This window comes from Taeniopygia guttata, chromosome 1 (genome assembly GCF_048771995.1).
Source record: "Taeniopygia guttata chromosome 1, bTaeGut7.mat, whole genome shotgun sequence".
Taxonomy (NCBI): domain Eukaryota; kingdom Metazoa; phylum Chordata; class Aves; order Passeriformes; family Estrildidae; genus Taeniopygia; species Taeniopygia guttata.
This window is the reverse complement of record NC_133024.1, coordinates 26357255-26375012: the sequence shown is the minus strand read 5'-3', so window position 1 is coordinate 26375012 and position 17758 is coordinate 26357255. Positions and strand designations below refer to the sequence as shown.

The following is a 17758-nucleotide window of genomic DNA, read 5'->3' as shown; positions in this document are numbered from 1 at the left end:
ATTGGTGTATAAAGTTTGTATATAAATACAAACTTTTCAAAGGGGCCCTTCCTCCAGGAAGGACATTGCGGGGCTGGAGAGCCTCCAAAGTGCAACGTAGTTGGCGAAGGATCTGGAGCACAAGTCCCACGATGAAAGGCTGAATGAGCTGGGGTTGTTCAGTCTGGAGAAAAGGAGAGTCAGGTGAGACCTTATTGTTCTCTACAATTGCCTGAAAAGAGGATGTAGATGGGTGGCGATCAGCCCCTTCTTCCAGGCAACAAGTGACAGATGGCACAGTCTTAAGCTGTGGCAGGTTCAGGTTGGACATTAGGAAGAAATTCTTCCCTGAAATGGAGATTAGACATTGGAATGGATTGCCCAGGGAGATGATGGAGTCACCATTTCTGGAGCTGTTTAAAGGAAGACTGGATATGAGACGCAGTACCATTATCTAGTCAACATGGTAGTGTTTGGTCATAGGTTGGACTTGATGACTTCAGAGGCCTTTTCCAACCTAATGGGTTCCGTGATTCTGTGAATCCGTGGGCTGGCTGAAATACAACAGGGCTTTCCTGAAGGCACCTTATCCCAGATGGAAGAGCTGTTAGCAGAGATCCCAGACGTCCAGCTCTGCCAAAGAGTTCTCTGTGGTGCCTGACTGGAAACAGCCAAACCAGGCACTCATCCAGAACCTGCAAGGATGGGCTTACAAGGATGTTAGGGCAGTGCTGAAACAGCGTGCTACCGGAAACTGCGGCTGATGGGCTGTGGGAGGCTCTGCGCACATAGACAAGGATGATGGAATGACTGGACAGGAATCAGTTTGGAGATGCAGTGTCATAAAAATCAGCTGGTGGTTAATAGCGCAGGGTGCGAGATCTGGGGGCAAAAGTTACAATTTCTGCTGAGAACATAATGTTTCATCAAATACAGGGGTATCTGCCTTTTGTTACGATAATCAGATCTCAATAGAAAAGGGATGGGGGGAATCAACACAACTTAGAACAGGCCAGAACATAATCCTAGCAGAAGTAAAAAAAGTACTTACAAAACAACGGAAAAAAAAAATCACCACTACATCTGTTATACTGTTTGGCCATACACAGTCAAGAAAGATGAATTAAAACCTGCACATATATGGAGAAGAGCTGGCCTTGAATGAGGAAACTGGAAAGCTCCTTTTTGCCTAGCAAATACAACAGACCCGCCTTGTTTCACCAACAAAGCCAAAGCTGAGCAGGAATAGGGATGGGTTAATTATTTATTTTGCTCCAATATTGCCCACTGGGATAAATAACAGGAAACAAAATTACCTATTTAAATTAAAGGATGACATTGGCACAAGAATCAGATTTGAGGCAAGTTACCACCTTGTTGTCCAATGAGATAAATCAAGATATTTCAGAGCCTTGCAGGAGGGAAGGTTTAAGATGCAGCTAGAAAAGAAAATAAGTGTATGATTGCCTGTGGTGGTATGGAGCTGAACATGAGGATCCAGAGGTCTCTCAACACTTTTTCCCTATGTTTCTAAAATCAGAAAGAGAAGTAGGGAACTCAAAGAGAAGTGGTAGCACAAATGAGAGAAGCACAACCACTTGTAAGGAAATGTCTCACTTGGAGATTAAAACAGTGAATGATCTCACCTCTTAAGCATATTTCTTCAGCAAGATTTCTGCCTCAAATACTGCCTTTTGACAATAACTGATGATTTTGGGCAGCATATTTTCTGTTGCCCCGTAGGGAGCAATTAAAGTACTTACTAAGAAATATTTTCTATGGGGAATATTTATTAGATACCAATGTAGACCAAGATAAACTGCAGCAGATACTGCTGCTATTGTGGATGTTAAAGTATTTATGAAAAGAAGAAATGTGAACTCCATACCTTAAAGTTCATAATTTACATTATTTGTTTAAAAGTTTTTGTTTCACAAAAACATTTGTAAACACAAAGAAATTTCTCAACTCTATTTTAGGGTGTTTTCTTTATCCTCTGACAAGCAGACCTTGAGGGTTTGTCAGGGGAACAGTACACTGCACAGTGCTTTCTGCAGTGAACTTAGACCTCCTGACAATAAACTTGTTCTTTTAAATTGCTTTTCATGGCTGCCACACAAAGGATCCTTGGGATGGGAATTGGACATGCCATTAAAGCCAGCTGGACCAGGCTCCTAAGTAAATTGCAGGAATAATGAGGCATGCATCTTTGAGGAATGAACTAGCCCATTTACCCCTGAGGAGAAGCTGCCTTCTGCTACCCATCCACCTGTGTCTGTGCAGTGGATTATGGTGCCATGAGGATAGAAAACATGGAAATATACAGCCCACTGCTGAGACAAGAGATTAAAAATCGTGGGCTACTGCTCAGGTGCTGTGGCTGGTGAGGTGACACAGGCCCAGACACAGCTCCAGGGTACCATCTTAATGTTTAGCAGTTATTTAGGACTTTCCTGCTGCCAGCTCTAATTCTAAGTCTAGGGGGAAGTAATGGGTGATCCCAATCTTTGCAAGACACTTTCTCCAAGAGTGACTGGGATACAGATAAAATCCTGCCGCAAGACAGTGAGTGCTGGCAGCCACCATGCTCCTCTGCTCCTGGACAATTGTCATCTCCCCCTTCTCCCTCAGCTGCTCCATCCCTCACCTCTGCCTGTTGCTCCAGTGTTTCCTCCCTCCTCCCCTCTCCTGGGGTGTACCCTTCTTCAGGATACACAGCACTGGATGTGTTTCAAAGATTTTTTTAAACAGAGAATGGGGAATGAAGAAGGATCAGCTGGCTCCTGGGAAGGCAGCGTAATGAAGGGAAAAGAGTCTATAAGCTGCCAAAACAGAGGCAAGTACGGAGTTTAAAACTGTGCAAGTTGTTCATTTTTATCCAGTAAATAGGGCAGCAAATCTGGCAGAAGGAATGCACCTAAAAGCCTGTAAGTGAGCTCAGTGACCTGGCACTGTCAGATTAGTTTCCTTATGTGATGCATTGCTGAACGTAATGTGTCATCATAAATCTTAGTTGCTACAGCTGTTAAAGCCATAAAATGAAGCAGAGTTATTAATACCCAGTAGCAGTAGCTGTCAGGCTCCATTCTGTAATTGAGCATCAGATCTGCAGTTGGAAAACTCTTCTTTTTTGTCTGACATGTGGAGTAACTGCATATCTGCGGATGCCGAGAGAGTGGAGACAGGTAGGAACATCCCACCCACACAGGGCTATGATGAAATCCTCCTGCAGAGCATCAAGAGTGAGCCTCTTTCTCTGTTGTTTCTCTAGCTGCCTCTGCAAGTCTGAGGTTTCCTGCTAGGAGATTAAGCAATTCTTCATCCTGATACATGGATAAAGGATAACACATGGATATAGAGATACAGAGTGTAGTTATGCAGGGAACAGCAGCCTTTCAAAAATCAGAAGTTAAATTTGCTGCTAGAAGCACTGTGACTGCTGGAAAGTCCCTGCTCTAAGGGATGCAATGCTGCCATGGAGGACTTCCCAGCTCCTACAGAATTCTGAGCTCAGCAAAACACCCTTTCTCCAAGAGGCAAGAAATGGTACCAGGCCCCTTCACCAGCAGGACCCATGCAAAGTAAGTTCTTGCTGCATTTAGATGTGAGGAAGACACAGAAATCCAGAGCTGCTGTCTCATGTATGGCTTTTTGAAGATGTCCCCACTACTTTGCTGTGTGCCACCCCTGGCAACTCGGGCTGTGGGCTGCAGACTCTTCTCACAAATCCTCTGATGTACAGACCCCAAACTACCCAAAAGCCAGAAGGAACGGAGCCACCCCCCTGTGCGATGAAAGATGCAGACAAATTCTTCTAGGAGGGAAGAAGGTGTTATGCCTCTGCCCAAGCTGTGGTGCTTTTGTGCCCACAGCAGGAAAATTGGTTTTGCTGGATCCTGGTTGCGCTGTGAGGATCCAGAGTGGGCAGCCCAGAGAAGGCTGGCATTTTCCTTTCCCTCAGAAAGCATCAAGGCAGACACATGCAGAGATGGAATGCACTTGCTGGAGTGAGTGGGCAGCAGTCCATCATCTGACTGGCTCTTTCTTTGCACGTGAGCTCACCCCAACTGCTTAATTAGTCACATGGTTTCCTGGAACCTGGGGGAGAACATCACAATTTTCGGTGGTAGAGGAGAAGATGATGGGGGGAGGTGGAGGTGGGGGGAGAACAGGTGTTTGCAAATCAGACTGAAAAGAAATATTTACTCTAATTTGGGAGTCATGAGCAAATTCAGGACACATCGCCTCAGGCTGCAGGTGGCAAACACAGGGAAGGGGGTGTGCAGGGAAACAGTGAGGTTTAGGGAGTGCAGTTTCGGTCGTGTGAAGCCATCAGGTACTGAGCTGTCTGTGGGTCCTGCCCCAAGGACCTTGTACTTATCCCCACTACAGCTTTTCAGTTTGAAATCCCATCTTTTTCACATTGTCCACATTTCCCTCATTATTCATGGCTTTAGAAAGCAGCATGGAGGACTGCCATGCTAACACTACCACTAGACCAACCTCTTGGATCCTGCATCAAACCCTGCCTGGTTTTAGTTGCAGACAGTACTGTTTGCCCCTGCATATTCACAGATTTGAAGGTTAAGAGAGATTATTAACCCCACCCAGTATTCACATAATACCTGGATTATATAACCCTGCTGTAAAACTCATAGCCCCTTCAGTACCTTGCAGCTGTCTGCAGACTTTTTTCAGATCACTCAAGAAATGAATAATCTGGTTTTTCCCCATGGTAGTTTGCTACAATTGTAATCTGCTTTTACAAATAAAGGTCCACATACAGTTTTATCTGGTCTCAATTTCCATCCATCTTTCTTTTCAGTATGTATGCTTTTTCCCCCCTGCTGTTACTGGAAAGTTGCCTGCAATTTTAAATGCTTTTTCAGTAAACCTTTCGTTTCTCGCTGGTGGCAATGGCAACTGGAAAAGGACACTTTGCACATTTATGTAGCTTAAAATAATCTAAATGAGAGCTGTCAGACACTCCCCTCACTCAGATACACAAGCATACCCTCTGCATCACGTTTATGCAATTTAGAACTGATCCATCCAAAGAGAGGATCTGCCTTTCCTTGGAGCAGCTTACCAGCTGGACTGCTGCACAATCCCACAATCACACAGGCACTAGGGCAAGCATGGGAGGTGAGGCAGGATGGCAGCAAACCTTAAGCAGTGGCCTTGCACCCTTGGAAACCTTGGGGCCCATCTCAACCACAAAGAGTTGCCTCAGTCTGCTCAGTGGGCCACTAGCAGCGCATGGAAACTCCACAGCTCTGTAAGCTGCCATCCCACTACCTGTCTCCCAGCAAGACTGGCAGCTGGTGTGTGCTGTGTCTGGCACTGGTGAGGAAGTGTCTGGTGGGTAGCATCCTCAGCAGCACGTCTGTGGTGGCACATCCCTCCTGCAGCACGAACGCTGCTCCGCGACACCGCAGCTCCATCTGCCTCTCCTGTGGGAAGGGATAACAATCTCCCTTCGCAGCCGCTTTCAGTCTCACCTTATCAGGTCTGAGGTGACTGCCAGTCTCACCTCCTCCATGGCTAGTCAGCATCCTGCAAGGATCCCAGAGGCCCTTGCAGATGTTTTTGCAACAGTTTCGCCGACAGCGACAGCTTATCGCAGGGAGCTGCACTAGAACAATCCCCCAGTAACGCTAATTAGGGACTTTAGGCTCTTCTATCCCATATAGTGGAGACAGGGTTAGGTTCTGTGTCCCAGCCATGCAAAGAGCGTAGCACAGATCTTGATAACAAAATTTGGCATTTTGCCATGATAAAAAGTGGATGGAGCCAGGCTCTTCTCACTGGAGCCAGCCACTAGGACACAGGCAGAAACTGATGCACAGTTCTTCCTCCTAACTATGAGGAAGAACATTACTGTGTGTGTGATCATGCACTGGAAGAAGTTGTCCAGAGAGAGATGTGGAGTGAGACAGAAAACAGCTAGCAAACAAATTTTCTAACACAATTTAAAGTATTAGAAACCAGGGATTCTTTATTATGAGTGTGCTGGGTTCCCAGAACGTATCTTCTCTAATATAGCTGTGTCCAGAGTAAAATTCCATCATGACCGTACATATTCATTGCAGTGTACTTCCTATACAGAAACATCACTTTTCCTAGAACTAATTTGCATGGATTCCCCTCAGAAGTCCTTTATGGTACTAGAGGGTCATCTAAAGGGGTCTCTGTTGGTCATACTCACTGAGTGCCCCCCAAAAAAAGCAAGTCTTTACAAACAATTTGATGGATGTTAAAGTATGGGTATGAATGTCTCTGCCAACTTTGAGCAGCAGGTTTGTTGCAGAGCCCGGAGAGCTTGGTTCCTGAGATAGACAAGGGTCTGCACAAGCCTGAACTTCTGAATTTTGGGGGAAAATAGTAGGTTCAAAGGGGGAATATATGCCAGGCAGTTCATGAAGGCTGTACCTTTTGAGTACCTCAGCAATGAGGGAAGGAAGAGGACAACATGTGGCCAGGAGTTTCGGATAAAAGGTGGCTGTGCTCTCCAAAACCTTGAGAGAGAAAACTCTGCGGGTGTGTGCTCCAGTGAACTCTCCCTTCATTCAAATAAAGTGCAGGACACCTCTGTCTCCTTTTTGGACAAAAACCTCTGGTGTTTGTGGATTTTCCTGACACCCCCAATGATGCAGATGACTTTGGCTTGAACTTCTTTTACGGCATGTGCTGTTGCTTCTTGTTACACGGCTTTGCCACAAAAACCACTATATTGCTCATTATCTGTTTATCCACTGGTTCCAGTTATAATTAGCATCCCGTGTGTCTACTTTCATACTCTTTTATCTATTTTGCTAGTTAGTATTTAAGTTCTATTTCAGTTCAGCTTCAAGGGGAACTGAAAATTTCTATTCTCTGTGTTGTCTGTCAGGAGTCGCCTTCACTGGAGATACTCCAGAACCATCTGGACACAATCCTGCATGTGAAAAACACCAATCACTTGTTTTAAAATTTTAAAAGTTTAATAGTAATAAAATGGTAATAAAAATAGAGTAATAAGAATTTGGACAATCATAGTTAGGACAATAAAAAAAAAAAATATGGACAGTCCTGTCATAGGCCAATTAAGCCCTGAAAGCACACATGCTAACAAAGGATTAACCCTTAAAAGCAGTAGCCAGTTCCATATTCATATATCTCATACACGATGCATAAAATTCTTTTCAAACAAAGGATGTTCTCTGGTTATTGCCAACTTCTTCCCCTTAATCCTGGTGGCTCCTTAAAGACTGAGAGGAGGTGGAAGAATGTTTGCCTTTTCCAATAAGGAGGCTGTAACTCTTTAGGTGTCTTGTTGCTGTTATCTCTGTGTGAAGAATTTCTTTATTATCTCATCCCTTTATTTAGCTAGTTAGAAAAATATCTTACATTGCATAGTTTCTGTGAAAAATGTATATTTTATGATTAGCTTTTCGCAAATATTACAATGAATATTATATGTATAATCTTAAAAAGTTATGCTGTATTAATTCTCTTAAGTAGTATGTAAAATATAGTTTTAAGTTCCAACATAATGCTAAAATAGAGACTATATATGTAGAAGAAGCTTTTTTTAAGAATGAAATACTCGCTTCGAAGAACACCTAAATCTTCCAAAGGAGAGGAATTTATAGCTTCTTATCAGAAGAACCTAATTTCTTCAAGCCTTGCTCAAACTCAAAGATGCTATAGGAATTAAAAGAACAGTTGACATGCAACAAACAGTTTATTGTTTTAAATAAAATGTATGCATAACCATAAAAGATACATAAATATGCAACAAGTGTATTAAGGGTGATTCCTTTGTTCACAAGTCATACTTTTTGTAACTTAGTGTCCGAGAACATTCAAACGTCCATAATTCTTTGCTTTTTATTGTCTTATAACTATCCTAACTCTAAACTTTATTACTCTAAATGTATTATTATTTTTATAACCATTTTAATATTATTAAATTTTAAAAAATTTTAAAACCAAGTAATTAGCGTTTTTCACAGTTTCTATTTCAACATTATGTTATAACCTAAAACTATATTTAACACACTACTTTAAAAGGATTAATACAGTACTACAAAATAACACAACATAACACGTAACACATGTAAGTAGTCACTTTAACAGAATACATATAAGTATTCAATTTAATATTTGTGAAGAACCAATCATTTAATATGCATTTTTCACACTGCACCAGGTACTTTTGGACGACCCTGCTTGAGCAGGCAGGTTGAACCAAATGACTGGGGTCCCTTGCAACCTGACCCCTCCTGTGATACATATTTGTTTTCTGAGCATGTGTAAGGAGACGGAGGGGTGGGGGAAAAAAAAGACGAGTTAAGACAGACACTCTTAGACGCGGGGAGGAGCGAATCGCCCCGGCAGGCAGCGCTGTGTGACGATTATTACCGCGGAAGTCACCCCTGCATCCCGGCGGGGAAGCGGAAAGCGCTGCCGTGCCGGGGCGGCGCTTCGCTCCCGCCTGCCCAGCCATGGCGGCTCCCGGCGGGATGGTGCCGGTGCTGGCGGGGCTCTACCTGGGCGCCGCGGAGTCGTGCTCGTCCCCGGAGGCGCTGGCGGCGGCGGGGGTGGTGGCGGTGCTGACGGTGGACGCGGAGGAGCCGCCGGCCGTGCCGGGGCTGCGGGCCATGCACGTCCGGGCGCGGGACGAGCCCGGCGCGGACCTGCTGAGCCGCCTGGACGAGTGCGCCGCGTTCCTGGGCGCGGCCCGGGCGGGCGGCGGCGCCGCGCTCGTCCGCTGGTGAGCCCGGGGCCGCGGCGGGGCCGGCGCTGCCCGCGGCGGCCGCGCTGCCGCTGACGGGCCGCCCTCGCCTTGCAGCCACGCCGGGGTGAGCCGCAGCGCCGCCGTGGTCGCCGCCTACCTGATGAAGACGCAGGGGCTCGGCTGGGAGGAGGCGCTGGCCGCCGTCAGGGCCGCCAAGCCGGACGCGCAGTGAGTGCCCCGCCCGCGCCCCCCGCGCCCGCCCGGCGCTGCCCTCACCCCGCTCTGCTCTCCGCCCCGCCGCAGGGTGAACCCCGGCTTCCAGGCACAGCTGAAGCTCTACCAGGCGATGGGCTGCGCCGTGGACACCGGCAGCGTCCTCTACAAGCGGTACCGGCTGGAGATGCTCAGCCAGAGGTTCTCCGGTGAGTGGGAGCAGTTTCCCGGGAGGGGAGCTGGCTGTCCCGGAATGAACGCAGAAAGCCCTGTCAAAGGGGCTTGGCTTCGAGTGTTGCCCTCAAAGGAGCCGAGTCTGCGTTTGGCCAGGGCGAACATTCACGTTATACCAGCCCTAGAGAATCCCAGTTCGTCAGTGGGGGGGGGGGGGGGGGGGAAATGTGCCTTGGGGACATGCGTGGGAAATAAGATCTGTAAGGAGCTGCACTCTTTAGTAAAGTGCAAAAAAATGGTAAAGGTCAATTCGATATTTTTAGTGATTTTTACATTCCTGGCAAAGCAAACAGCATCCTCTGTTAAAATACGTCAATGTGATAAAAATATTTCAATGTGATGAAAAAATAACGGGCAAAAGTTGAAATGCAGATAATGAACTATATTTTCATATTTTAATTCGCACAATATACATAAACATTGGTGTAATTTTATAATAAAATAATAACCTGTAGCTTTTCTTGCAAGATCTCCGTATTGCATCACAGCGCAACTTTGTGCCCTTTATGTATCATTGTCCTAAGCAGTTCTCATTTGCAAGCTGACTTTCTGCATTTTGGGCATTCAAACATTGGCACAACTGCTCAGAAACCTCCTCTGCCTTTCCTTTCTGCTGAAGTAAGAACATAAAGCGAAATATCATTATTTTACCATGGTTGAGGCCATAGTCTAGATCCCAGTTCCTTGCATTAAACAAATCCCAGTCTTAGGCATGGCGGGATGAGGCTCCTTTTTTTTTAGCTTAATCTATTGGAATTGGTGAGAGAACAAATGAAAGAAGGTGGCTCCTGCAGGCTGTGACTGGGGCAGAGGCACAGTCCTGTCTCATTCCCAACAATGCAGCATGGCTGAGCTGATCTGATTCACAACATGGTCCTGACCCCTCTGCAGAACCTCAAGACTTGCCCCGAGAAGTCTTTGCAGTTGATCCTACCACTGTATGTCAAACTTCGAACACAGAGGTTCTCTACAGATGCCGGAAATGCAGGTACTTTATATATTTTTAAAAATGTATTTTTATATATTTATAAAATACTTTATATTTCTACTTAAAACATCATTGTGAAATCTACTCAAGAGTAGAATACTTGTGTGAATCAATGGGCATATCATTGTTGTCAGGTCAGGGATGAGCTGTTGCCTAAGTTTCCATGCTATGTTTGCAGAAAAAAAAGAAAAATCAAAAGTACAACATGCAAAACCCTTTGTTCCCTGGAGTGATGCTCGTGAACCTTCTAGATTAATCAAAAAAATGTGGAATTTATACTCCTGTTTAATTATTCAGAGCCAGGAGACCCATACTGTCTGTAGCTTTGCCCAGTTAAAAAAACACGTTTGTTTTACTTCTTTTTTCCCATGTCCTGGAGGGCAGACGCGCTCTGTTCCGTAGCTCCAGCATTTTGTCCCACACGGAAGGAATGGGACCGACAGCTTTTGCCCACAAGAGGATAACAGAGTCTGCAAGGCTTTCTGGGAATGGCCAGGAAAAGTGCACCTCCTACTTCATCGAGCCTGTGCAGTGGATGGAACCAGCATTGCTCGGAGTAATGGAAGGACAGGTAAACTGGAGCATGCACTTTACTCTTTGGATTTTTGGTTTGGGTTTTTTTTGGGTTTTTTTTGCAAAGGTAGAATTGTGTTTCTTCCCTGAAAGGAAAACCCCCACACAAAGTCCTACGCCTCCCAGCCTTTCTGATATGAATTTTGCAGCTTACAACCAGATGCCTAAATGTAAAATACTCTTTCACAAGGAAATGAGCTGATGCTTTGCTTGAGCTGACAACACCAGTCGGGATCTTTATGTGCTGTTTGTTTCTATTATGGGAAAGATTTTAGGACTTCAGAAGCCTGTTGTGGTCCCAGGCTGACCGGGTCTTTTGGACCCTGGTAAAACTGTTTGGAATCCCACCAGGTCCCAGCAGCTGCATCTTCACACCCTCCCTTCTGCCAGCACAGCTGCCTGCTACACCCTAGGGCTAAAGAGCCCATCCAGTTAGGCTTTTTGGCCTGTTTCTAACTAGATCCACATCAACACATGTCTTAGACTGAGTTCTGGGTTTTTCTTGCAGCTTCTGTGTCCCAAATGCACGTGGAAGCTGGGCTCCTTCAGCTGGAGGGGGGACCAATGTTCCTGTGGCCGCTGGGTGACGCCAGCCTTCCAGATCCACAAAAGTCGAGTGGACGAAGTGAGGACACTGCCTGTTGGTAACTTCCAGACTGCCAAAACCTGAACTCATCGCTTCACTTGGTGGATTTCTTAATATCTACCGAGAACTACTAGTCCATGGTTGCCATGGAAATGAGCTTGACTTCCACCCCTTTGTGAGGTGGTGGAATTACTTGAACACCTTCAGCTTGCTGTATCTCTTAATATATTCTATGAAATATCAGAACACTTTCTTCAAAGAGGTGTTACAGAATGGTCAAATGTACAAAATGGGCCAAATGTGATGCTTTTAGAGTATTCTCCTTTTATCTGTTGCCATTCACAGAAGGTCCCAACTCCTTATTCAAAAGGAGTTGCTGTGGCCAGTAGTGCTGCTCAGCTTCTGATTCAAAGTGCCACATGCCCTCAAATGGTAAAATTACAGTTGTTTTGCATGTGTGGCAGCAAAAGGCAAATTTACAGTTGCACTTTTGTTGTATTAAAAATAATCCTAAAAATACCTGCCCCAAAAGTATTTACTACTTTGTAACTCTCATGTAATGTGTGAGGCGATTGTGCAAGCTGTAGTGGAATAGGACAACTGAAGTAAAGAGTCCATGCCAAATTACTCCTTGCAGTTTTGAAGAAATCGCTAAAGTGATGAAGTAATTTCTTCTAAGCAAGCTGTCACCTTTTGTGATGGGCTGCTGTGTACACCACTGTGGCATAGGTTCGGTTTGACATGAGAAAATAGGACAGACAAAACCTAATTTAAATCAATTTTATTTTCATTGACTTGAACAATTTTTTTAATTTATTTTTTTTACACAATTTCCAGCAACGTACATTATGAAATATACAAGATAAAGTAGGTGGTGGGGTTCTGCCCATGTTGTAATTCCTCCCACAGCTGTGGAAGGAGGACTTGCAGGACACAGTGAACATCAGAATCTCAACACTGAAAACAGACACAAAACAAAAAGGACAAAAATATATATGAAACTTTGAACTGGTCACACTTCAGGGCCAGGTACAGCACAATAAATATTAGAACTGCATTATCTTAGACATCTTCTGTAAAGTTTATAACATCCTCTATTTAAAGAGATAAGAACATCTGGTTTCTAGCATGAAATGCTACATTGTACAGTGGTGAAGGGTACAAACGATGAGCCCAGCAAGGGCTTGGATGGTGACTACTCATTCACACATGCTCGTTGATAAAATAAGCAGCATACACCAAAAGTTTAGTGAGCTGTAAACTTAAGCGTTCACTACCAGAATATCAGCTGGAGGAGCAGTTTCTTTTCGGGAGAACCAAAAATAGTCAATCCCTTTAAGTTTCAGCTGGGCTCTCCCCTGACAGACAGTGGGTTGATACCATAATGGAAATGGCAGCATTTGGTCCATAGCACAAGATCCCTTTGCATCACTACTGTTCAAAGCTGGCACCACTGGAAATACTTCAGTGCAGAATTAACGCTCACGCAGGCACGGTGTCACCAGCCACAGGTGCTGTCCCAGGACTAACAAAGCAGTAGGTGGCAGCTGGAACCCAGCTGGGCACAGGATGCCACCTGACACAATTGAGAGGGAGAGACTGGAGAGGATGCCAGCATCTCTCTCTCTTGCACTCTGGAGCAATGGGATGAGTGCTGGGCTCAGGGAGTTTGACAGAAAGGCTGCAGTCTGCTCATTCCTCATCTCAGTCTAGTTTTACCAATAAAAAAAGCCCAAGAGACAGCAATTTCAGCTGCTTGACAGAGTGCTTCCAGAGCACAGAGCAGAAGACCAGAGTCATTGGTTTCTCTTGCATCGTAATCAAGAAGGCAGGAGTAAATACATTTTGTACTCATCAACCTTCCCCCATTCATCCCCTGCCCCCAGCTGAGCATCATACATTCCTTTCACACAAGAACTGGGGACCTTCTGTGCCACCACCCAACAGGCCAGGTGAGCACAGGTGGAGGAAGAAGGCTAAGCACGTGCTTTCCTTTCCTTGGCATAACCTGGGCGTTGCACTGGGGGCAACTGCACTGGCAGAGCACCACCAAGGAAGGACCACGCTGTGGTCAGCACGTGGCATCACTGTACCTTGCCAACCATGCCCTGCAGTACACGGCAGCATCACAAGCTTCACAAAGTAAAGCAGCTGAGTGTCAGGAAATCTTATGGGATGAATGGGAGCCAAGAAGGTAAAATTCTACTGGAAGCTGAGCACCTGTAGCTTTGATTTTAGCTTATGCTGACTCCAACAGTCCTATCTGTATTAAGTAGGCAGATAAAATTGTATTTCTCCAGTGTACAAAATTATACCAGCCGCTTGTATATGCTCATCTTCTAGTTAGTCCCTTCTTGAAGAGGACCAGAACTACCACATTTCAGTACCAAAAGACTCATTTAAGAGACTCAGAAATTAGAGAGTAATGAAGAATTTTTGGTTTGTATCAACATGTCATCAGAATACGGTCAAAAATTCTGTTTGAGAACAGGGAGTTCTGTGTCTGATAGTCACGTAGCAAAGAGGCAGGTGTAAATGCCCTTCCCACTGCCAACTCGCAATGTACTGCATGACTGCATGAAGACCTACACCTCCTCTGCCAGTGCAGCTCAACTGGTTACACCCTGAGGTGAAAGACTGCTTACCAGGAGAGCTGGGAGAGGAAAGGTAAAATTTTTCCCACCCTAGAAGTGTACAACAGCATTTCCTCACTCAGCCAGGCCCATTCACACATCACTCACCACTTCAGACACACAAAGCAATGCCAAATACAAACTAAGAGGAATGTTTTTTGTAAAGACACTCTCTGAGTATGAACAGGGGAAACATGGGGTTATTTATCAACTCAAGTACTGTTGCATCATTCTTGTAGGGAAGCAGAGGAGCTGAGATGAGGAACTGAGAGGACAAACTGGAGTGGTTACAGCGGTCGAGTCTAGTCTTCCAGACTACGAAATGCATTCTGCATATCCTCAAACAGCTGAGCATAGTCCGCCTTGATTTTTGTTTCACCATCTTTGACAGGGTCCTGCAAGAACACAGCAAGTAAACAGATCCATCAGGAAAAGCCCATGGTACTTAAGTCAGCCCTGGTTTGCCACTGCTGTAACCTCAGGATTAACACTTGTCAAATGCAGAGCAGGGATTGTAGCTCTCTGTTTTTGCATCCTGCCTGTCTCACCAACAGCCACAGGGTTAAAATCTCATTCTCTTCCCACATTAGTGAGCAGGCAGAATGGGTACTGGAAAGACTTTTTTTCCATGAGCAGTGGTTACTGCACTGTAAAGCAACTGACTGGAAAGCAATCAAAATACTGAGGGTCTTGGTTAATGCTGTGAGATTTAAGACCTGCAGTGATTAATATGAGCTCCTATACCCACACCAAATGCAGTGCGTCCCCAGTAAGTGGAAGAGTTACTCTGCAATTCCTTAGAGGTTGTTTGGTTCAAATTAAAATGTATTGTGTAATCATAAAAATCTCCGGTGAAAGACATGAAAGACAAAGGAAAAAAAATCTTAACTATCAGGTTTGCTCTGGGGCTGCAAGGTTTCTCTGCAAGAAGCATTAACTCTGAAATCTGTTCAACATCTTCACCATGCTCCTCTGAGTGCTACGATCCTCTGGGTCAGTGCAACTCTTGGTAAACACTGAGACCTTACGTGTCTGGATGCACTGCTTCTTACACTGTCTCTCCAAAGTACCCAAACCACAGGATGTAGGACATCTGAATCCTCCCACCTGTCAGTCTGTTACCTGGGGAATGCCATTTTCCTATCATAACTACTAGAAGTCCAGCACCACTTAACATATATTCACTCTCTGGATTCTCTTTCTCAGCCATGCTGTCCACTGCTCTGCTGTACTGCAAGTCCCAGCTGGTGGGCCAGGGTTTCTAGGGAGTGTTTTAGTTATTCTATCTACATAAGCAGCTCTCAAAGAAGCTCATGTCCCCAAGGGCATCTTGTTCTGTTCTTGATGCTTTGAGAATATATACCAGGAACCCACTTCCTGCAGAAACAAGCCAGTACCCTGCAGGAACAGAATACACTGGCATGGCACAACATTTAATTCTAAACATATTTAATCCAATGCTACTTGTTCTCTGAAGTTTTGCAGTATTGACTTACATGAGTTTTAACAGAGTAAGCATTACATTTCATAGAGGAGATCAGTCAGTATCACAGGTTACCACTGTCCTACCAGTCACTGCTACACCAGCATGCTCTGGATGAGTTTTAGTAAAGCTGTACCCTAAAATGATGGCTACTGAAGTTACCCAGAGCAGGTGCTCCAGTCCACCTGTTTTGTCTTAAGCCCATGCTAAAGTTACTCCTCCCTTCCTCTCCCTACTTCCAGCACTCTCTTTTATATTAGAGACAGGTATAAGCAGCCTGAAGTTGAAATCCAGGAGAAACTGAATGATAGAAATGTTAATGTAACTTTAAGGAAAGAACGTTCCTGCAATAACATATGACATGTCCCACGTTTGGCTTCAGGCTGCTTCTCTCTGATAATAGTGTCCTTAGAACATGTCATAATATTTTTACAGAATTTTATCACAAAACCCCCAAAGCAAACTGGAAAAGATGCTTGTACTGTTACCATGGCTATATGTAACACACAAGAGACTGCTGAAGGTGGGGTTGCCAAGGCTGTGTAGTCAGCATCACTTGACTGGATTTCAGCATTGACCATTCCTGTGCTCACAGACCAATTCTTTACTGCCTTCAAAATGATGGCAAAGAGTTTCTGTTCACAGACCTTTATCAAAGGTCTCTGGTAAGCACCATTGAGTCAGTCTTTTAGAGGCGCTGGAAGCTCACAAGAAGCAGAACAACCCACTTCCTCACAAACATACCTTGAACTTCATGGAGGTAAGTCTGTAGAGGATTTCGCTCATGTTCTCTCGGATGATGGACCACGTGATCTTATTGTCACTCTGAGCTGTGGTTTCTACAGCACGGCGTGCCATGTCATAAAATGCAATCATGTTGGAAAGCATTCCCACTGTTTTATAGAAAGGGCAGAACCTGATGGAATAGAAGAGGACCTGTCAGGCATCTTGGAACAGTTAACAGCATTCTCCCCTGAGAGAAAGAGTGCCAGCCTGCTTTACCCCAGGGAATTTAATGTATACTGCCAAAGGAGAGGGGCTGCCTCAAATAGGTCCCACATCTTTAAATAGTCAAACTGCAAGCCAAGACAATCATCCTGAAGCTGATTGAAGTTGAGGTTTCTGAAGCAAACCCAAACATTCAGGCAAAACAGAAGTGAACAGGAATTGCTGCTCTACAAGTCTCACATTTCAATCTGTGCCAATGCTAACAAGTAAAGGAAAACAATGAGCAGCCAACAGAAATCCTCCTTCCTGTTTTGTCCATCAAGGGAGCAGGCTTCTCCCTAACAGGCTGGGATGACAGCTCTGCAAGTTTCTTTGTTCACAGGAAAAGGTGTTTCTCTATGACAAGAACACTTCAATGCAGTTCCATTTTTAATGAGTAGGTGAGTGCCATAAAAGGTACCTCGTTATTATTTATGTGCTACTTCCTGTGCTTCCTATAGCACACACACATACCTGTCCTAGTAACTTGATCAAAGGCACACAGTGTTACAAAATGATGGATGTCTACATTTCTAGTGGTGAAGTACTTGAGACTTCCTGATCTACCTGGGCTGGGGAGTGAGATGAAGTACAAAAAGGCCCCTTGTCAGGCTGTTAAAACACAAGGATAGCATGGAAAGAAGAAGAGTTCACTAGGGAGAAAGAGAGAGAAAGGGTTTTTTTGATGGATCAAACTTACTCAAGAATTATGCAATAGTAACTGAAAGCCAATTCTTGCAGTCCCCTGTGTACTGATAGAATAAACAGGAAGATTTTGGATGTTGTCTGTGAAAATAAAGCAATCCTGTCCTCCTTCTCAGACATGCTACTGCAGAAACATTGGTAACAGAACAATAGAGGAGGACCTGGGAAGCCTGAAGGGCTCTGCCTTCAGAAAGGGTCTGCATGCCTTGGGTAAGACAATGTGAATGCACTGTTGAATAGGCTACCTAAGCACAGTTCTTCCACTTCTTTACAGACCGTAACATTAATTTCTGCACTGGTTAGCTTCCATGTAAAATAACTGTATAAATCCAGACTGCACAGGACTAAGAAGGCAGAGTGGCCAGTCAGATCTCACCTGTCATAAGGCGTGTAACCATTCTGCTGCAAGAAGTCATCTTTTATCAGCTTGGCAACCTCCAAGGTAATTTTATCTGTTTCTGCCAAGGAAGCCTAGAAAAGTAAGGTAAACAGTTAGTGTAGTACCCAAGTCCATGAAGACACAGTATGTCCTGACCTGTCTTTCAGTACCTGTCTTCCCAACCTCCTAAGCAGAACTCTGTCTTTTGGGTATTTCTCACTCCCTACTATAGAACAGCCAATTTAACTGATTGCCAGATTAAGATGGGCCAAACAG

The 17758-nt window shown here is 44.8% G+C and overlaps 2 protein-coding genes across 4 annotated transcripts in view; one reads left to right on the top strand and one right to left on the bottom strand.

The window, feature by feature from the left end:
* The first annotated feature begins 8364 nt into the window (after positions 1–8364).
* On the top strand, positions 8365–11599 carry DUSP12 (dual specificity phosphatase 12). The gene is made up of 6 exons (XM_030266598.4): positions 8365–8737; positions 8816–8929; positions 9005–9123; positions 10040–10136; positions 10521–10707; positions 11218–11599. Exons 1-6 carry the CDS (start codon positions 8469–8471, stop codon positions 11377–11379), a joined length of 948 nt encoding a protein of 315 aa, XP_030122458.2. The 5' UTR covers positions 8365–8468; the 3' UTR covers positions 11380–11599.
* Positions 11600–12061: 462 nt separating this feature from the next.
* The window catches only part of ATP6V1A (ATPase H+ transporting V1 subunit A), a 30610-nt gene continuing 24913 nt past the window's right edge, over positions 12062–17758 (bottom strand). For all 3 annotated transcript variants that reach the window (XM_012569978.5, XM_002186595.7, XM_030266588.4), the window contains 3 exons: positions 17480–17574; positions 16156–16327; positions 12062–14323 (listed from right to left, as the gene is read on the bottom strand). In XM_012569978.5, the coding sequence (XP_012425432.1) occupies positions 14231–14323; positions 16156–16327; positions 17480–17574 (360 nt within the window). In that variant the 3' untranslated portion in view covers positions 12062–14230. The remainder of the gene's footprint in view (positions 14324–16155; positions 16328–17479; positions 17575–17758) is intronic.

What these genes read in the sequence shown, in the direction of transcription:
- DUSP12 (XM_030266598.4), top strand. Translation starts at nt 8,469, where the DNA reads ATGGCGGCTCCCGGCGGGATGGTGCCGGTGCTGGCGGGGCTCTACCTG. An exon ending in GCCGCCAAGCCGGACGCGCA is followed by an intron (nt 8,930 to 9,004) that starts GTGAGTGCCCCG and finishes GCCCCGCCGCAG; the next exon opens with GGTGAACCCCGGCTTCCAGG. An exon ending in TCGGAGTAATGGAAGGACAG is followed by an intron (nt 10,708 to 11,217) that starts GTAAACTGGAGC and finishes TTTTTCTTGCAG; the next exon opens with CTTCTGTGTCCCAAATGCAC.